This window comes from Lipotes vexillifer, unplaced genomic scaffold (genome assembly GCF_000442215.2).
Source record: "Lipotes vexillifer unplaced genomic scaffold, Lipotes_vexillifer_v1.1 scaffold1629, whole genome shotgun sequence".
Lineage (NCBI taxonomy): Eukaryota > Metazoa > Chordata > Mammalia > Artiodactyla > Lipotidae > Lipotes > Lipotes vexillifer.
In genome coordinates this window covers 860,160-865,301 of record NW_006790230.1, presented here as the reverse complement: position 1 = coordinate 865,301, position 5,142 = coordinate 860,160, and the positions used below count along the sequence as shown (strand labels likewise).

The following is a 5,142-nucleotide window of genomic DNA, read 5'->3' as shown; positions in this document are numbered from 1 at the left end:
CTTTCCCTAACTTCAACGACCAATAGGTGAGCCTACTTGCAACTGGTTACTTCAAGCAAAAAACACACGATTCGGAGCATTACCTGGCTGTTTTCTAAACCGCTTTCAGGCAAGGAGAGGTAGGTTTCTAAGAATGTGACTGAAAGACATACATTTGTTCCTACAAGTAAATATCAGCAACCTATCTGAGGAGAAAAATGCACATCCACAGCTACCGATCCAGAAGCAATTGGTTTTCCAGCAGGTTCCTATATTTAATCTAAATTCTGCACCAGCTATATTAAATGTAACAAAGAAAATGCAACCCAGAAATTATGCCTGGAGCCGAGTCCATTAAAGGTACTTCGGAATAACTAGAGACCAAGCACCTTAAAAGCACCAGAAGCTATTGATACTTAAGAGGGGGGCTGTGAATAATCGCAACTGATGCGTTAGAGAGGGGAGAGAGAAAAAAAAAAAATCAGCCAAATTACGCTTGGTTAATTCAGAGTAACAGATCTGCCCCCAAGTGAATTGGAGGCCTTGAATTAATTCTGCTATGACAAATCAAGATAAACGTTCCCCCTAAATTGCATGCGATTTAATTAATTTTTGAGATCCTAGGTTCCCTTTTTTTTTTCCTAGCTAATAGTTCACATGCTCCTGTGCTGTCATTGTGCTTGAGTGGGCAGACTTCAAAGTGATATTAAATAACCAACTATTAGATTTACCTAGCACGTCCTATTGGAAAAGTGCCATTTAATTACCTAGCCTGTTCAATTAAAGGGACAGCATCCTCTGAATATAGCAGCTTGCTGTTGATTACCAGGGAAATGAACTCGCTGTCTGGCGGCGCCTCCATTCCTAACGCTACCCCCTCCCGAAACGCACCCTCCACCACCAACCACCACCAATCCCCCCGCCCCAGGCCCCCACCCCCAGCTGCGCGGCGCTCACTGCGGCTGCGGGCGCCACGTGAACCTCCCGAGCGGAGCCCGGGGAGAGAAAGCGCTACCCGCTCATCCGGCTCCCGCCCTGCGCTCGCCCCCTCGCGGGCCCGAGGCTGCCGGCCGGCTGGGCGCCTGAACTGCGGCCTCAGGCGCCGTCAGCCCCCAGCCCGGCCCCTGCCCGGCCGAGCGAGCGAGCAGGCGAGCGAGAACCGGCACGCCGAGAACCACCACCCGAGCTTCCGGCGCGTAGCCTCGCCTCCCCGGACCTGGAGCCCCACCCGTCGATCTCCGAACTTCCTCCTCTTGCTGCACTTTCCGCGCCAGTCTTCTGGCCCGCGGTGGGGGTGGAGGAAGGAGGACTCGAAGAAAGAGAATCGGAGTTTCTGAAGCTACTTGGTGGCGCTGGGATTGAGCTGGGAGGTCGGGAACCGGGGGGGAAGGGGGAGGACGCGCTTCCAAGGTTCAACGACTTTTGTAATTTTGCTAGGTGGCGGGGCCAGGCCGGCGTTGGCCCCTTTAAGATCCACCCACCCCTTCCTCTCCCCTCCCCCCCTTGTCTATCCCTCCCTCTCTTAGAGGCCAATTTTGTTAATTAAATGTTTTGTTTGCGACGCAGCTCTCATTCATTGCGGACACGTCATTCGGAGCAGATCTAAGCCAGAGACCAGATCTCATTAGATAAAGCCCATCAAAACTAAGAAAATGGAGGAGCCACTAATTAAAGCTTTTAATTGTGCGGATTCGCTGCAGCAAGGCAGCCGCTTTATCTGAAATCTTGGAGGGAGAGGCAGAAGCCCAGCTCTGCCCAAACGACACTTGGTCGCGCAGGGGGAAGGGGCTGGGGAAAAGCAGCACCACCCACCCCTCCCCCCCCCGCAACCCCCCTCCTCCCCGGGCCCCTCCCAGCTCTCCCAAAGCCTTTTAGCCAGATCTTGCTTGTTTTCAAAAAGCCACAACCTCAAAGTCAGACAGTTTAAAAGCCCCTTAATAAATCGCTCTGTGGTCCCAGCTGGGGCCGAAGAGCCAAAGGGTCCCCTTCACCTGGCGGCCGGCGAGCGGATTAGTCCCGCTCCTCAGCGGCCGTCCCTGCAGAATTGAAAGCTCCTCCAACAAGTGTACTGAGGGGAGACTGGGGAGGGAGTGGCTGAGAGGAAAAGGAACGCGCAGCCTCCCCACCTTCCCACCCTTTCAGCATTTTGGTGGGCAGAAGGAACACTGAAGGAAGACTTAGGAGATCCCTTAAACTTGGTGGGTGAGAGGGGGGTGTCTGCTGCTGAGCCCTGAGCAGTGTGAGGAAAGGATCAATTGGGTACTGAGCTAGAACTCCGCTCTCCCGAACAAATCTAAGGTCCTCAGGGTAGCCTCCAGTTCAACAGCAAGCGTGGTTCCAGTTTTCAAAGTCAGGAAAAAAGAAAGGAAGGGAGAATATGGACCCAATTAATTAAGTCTTGGGGCTGGGCACACATCCTCCATTGCTCCATTAAGCCAAGAGAAAAACACCAAATGGGCATTTATATTTGTTCCGAAGAATAAGGAAAGGAATGGAAGTGACTCCCAGGAAGCCACTTGCCTAAACTTGTCCTGAGGGAATGCAAGTGGACCCATCTTCTTTTTAATTAGTGGTAATCAGAAGCGAAGGTCTTCTCAAGGCACGTGGAAAAGAGATGAATCTGTACCATTCACTGCTTCTGAACAGCACTGTCAATTTTTCCCCTTTAAAGCACCCTCCTTACCAGTTTTGCTCTCTAATTACAGTACTGTCAAAGCTCATGGCATTGCTTGGAAAGAGGACCAGAAAGCATTATACCCATGCTGCTGCTGATTTTCCAACGTTTACTTCTAAAAGAACACTTCGTGAAATTAACGCTGCCATCTTAATTTAAAAATAAAAGAAAAGCCCTCTCCCTTCCTGTATTTCTTTTACTTGGCTGATTGAGGAGGCCAGCAAAGAGGACATAGGTTGCATTACTGGAATAACCAAATATCATCTTATTCCATCATTTACACTAATGATATCGCTGGGGTAAACATACCCATACTCAGCTCCAAACTGCACTGGGATCTCCTGCAGTTTTAGATGCAGAGTGAGGGAATCACAATGGAGCTAAACTTTGAACAAAATACCTCATCTATTGATTCACCCGCATTGAAGAAAGGGCAAAAATTTTCTAATCTCTATAAAGAAAACGGTTTAGGGCAGAAATTTTAAAAGAACGCATTTCTTAAAAGTGAGTGGTTGTCTAGTATCAACCGTGTGCGTGTGGGTTTGTTTTTTTTTTTTTTTTTAATTACTGGATGTTGAAACAGAACACCTCCTAGAAGCATTCATGTGCATCAGTCTATCAAACCATTTACTCAAATTAAATGTGTAATCCTTCAAATGCCTCCTTTCAAATTAATGAGTTTAAGTAGCTTGAGTTCACCTGAAAAGATCCTATAGGCACCTGACCTCCTGAATTCTTTCCATTAATTGCACTGAAACTTGTTGGGAAAAGGCTGCTTACATGGGCATATGAAATGTTCCTATACATTGCTTTAAAATGCAAGATTAGTATAATTCTATAGCCTCTTTTCCTAAATCTCTTTTGGGGATCAAGGGTAGTGATACAAATGACAACAACAAAAAACCCAAAATCTGAACATTCCTCAAGTGAACTGCAAATTCTACATCACAAACCGCACACTAACACTTGAGTATTGTGAGCCCTCAAGTAACAATATATAAAGAGAAACATTACCATTAAGTTTTTTTTTTTTCTTGTTCGGGTTTCTTTGCTATAAGAAGAATGACAAGTCTTTAAACCGATGGGCAATCAGCATTTTTCACAAGGAGCACAAAGAATGAGTCAGTTTTCCACTCAAAAAAGTTTAAAGGTGCTTACGTAAATATCATAATCAGCCATCACCATCGGCATATCATTTCTCACTACCCACACTTAAATTTTTAAATCAGTCTTTTGTCTCCCAAGTTCCTATGTTGGTCCCTACCTTGCTTTAAGAAAGCAGCTTAACTCCCACTTGAAATCTTTATTTTTAGTGGAGGGTCCAACTGCGGCTGACCACTTGAAATCCTGGTCCCAACCTTTGCACACCTAGCAGCCCAGTCCCCCCAGATGCGCAGTTTTTACTTCGTGTGGCCTTTGCCGTTAATTTGCCACTAAATATTGGAAGATTAGATTAACACATGCTTCTTTAACCCCTTAAATTTCGGCCAACCAGGCTTCTGAGGTGAAGGCTACACTGTATTCTCAGAGATGCCCTGCTCCTTTCTTTAAAACCCTTGGTAACCTTTGGCCTCGCCATTGCTCTGCCCGCCCATGTCGGGGAAAGGCAGCCAAGTCTTACCTAATGTAGTCATTTCTGCAAAGGATCATGCCGCTCTTGGTGTAACAGGACGTGCCGATGTCGCCCAGCTGCGCCTGGCAGCAGGAACACTTGAGGCACCGGCTGTGCCAGTAGCTGTCCATGGCATAGAGCAGAAAGCGGTCCGCAATCTTGCCTCCGCAGCCTGCGCACCGCTTCCAGGAGAGGGAGCCGGCCGTCACCGGGGGCGGCTGTGAGCTGCTGCCCGGATTCACCATGGTCTGCAGAAGGCGGGAAGGGGACAGGGAGAGAGAGACAAAACAGGGGCGATGCAAAAGTTAGTACTCGCCGCGTGAGAGAGCGAATCCGTCCCCCGCCAGCCCCCAGAGTTGCTGGAAGGAAGCAGCAGGGCGAGGGCGGGAAGGAGGATGAGGGGGAGAGGGAAGGAGGGAGGCTTGCCGGCAGCAGCCGCCTGTTTACTTTTCTCAAGCTTTGTTCTGGGGCCACGAGCTCCTCTCAACTTTCCAGCGCCCGCCGCCGCTGACAATTTCAGCTCGGGTACTGTCAAAACTCAAGAGAGCGAGGCTCCGCGGCGCGCTCCTCCCCTCGCGGCGCCTCCTCCCGGCCCCCGCCTCCGCCCACTGCCCCCTCCTCCGCCGCCCGCCTCCAGCAAATGAGGGTCAAACCCACCCACCGCCTCGCCCGGCCCCTCCCGGGGCCCCGCCGAGCCCCGAGCGCTAGCCGAGGGGAGTGAGAGGCGGCCCCCGCCGGAGCCACGTTCCCTCCCGAGCTCTGCCCGGGGAAGTGCAGCTGCAGTTCACAAGTTGGAAATAGTTCGGCTTTTCTGAAAGTGAAGGAGGGAAGAACCGGCGGAGGGGAGATCGAGAGAGTGGTGGTGGGAGGGGAGGCG

The 5,142-nt window shown here is 50.3% G+C and overlaps 1 protein-coding gene across 3 annotated transcripts in view; it reads right to left on the bottom strand.

Annotated features, from left to right (window-relative positions):
- Positions 1–5,142, bottom strand: part of LMO4 (LIM domain only 4) — a 17,101-nt gene that overhangs the window by 9,052 nt on the left and 2,907 nt on the right. The window contains exons 1-2 of one of the 3 annotated variants that reach the window (XM_007463277.1): positions 4,927–5,071; positions 4,275–4,513 (exon numbers count right to left, since the gene is read on the bottom strand). In XM_007463277.1, the coding sequence (XP_007463339.1) occupies positions 4,275–4,510 (236 nt within the window). In that variant the 5' untranslated portion in view covers positions 4,511–4,513; positions 4,927–5,071. Of the gene's footprint in view, positions 1–4,274; positions 4,514–4,712; positions 4,862–4,926; positions 5,072–5,142 lie in introns of those variants that run through there. The other 2 variants (XM_007463276.1, XM_007463275.1) reach the window with 2 other exon arrangements.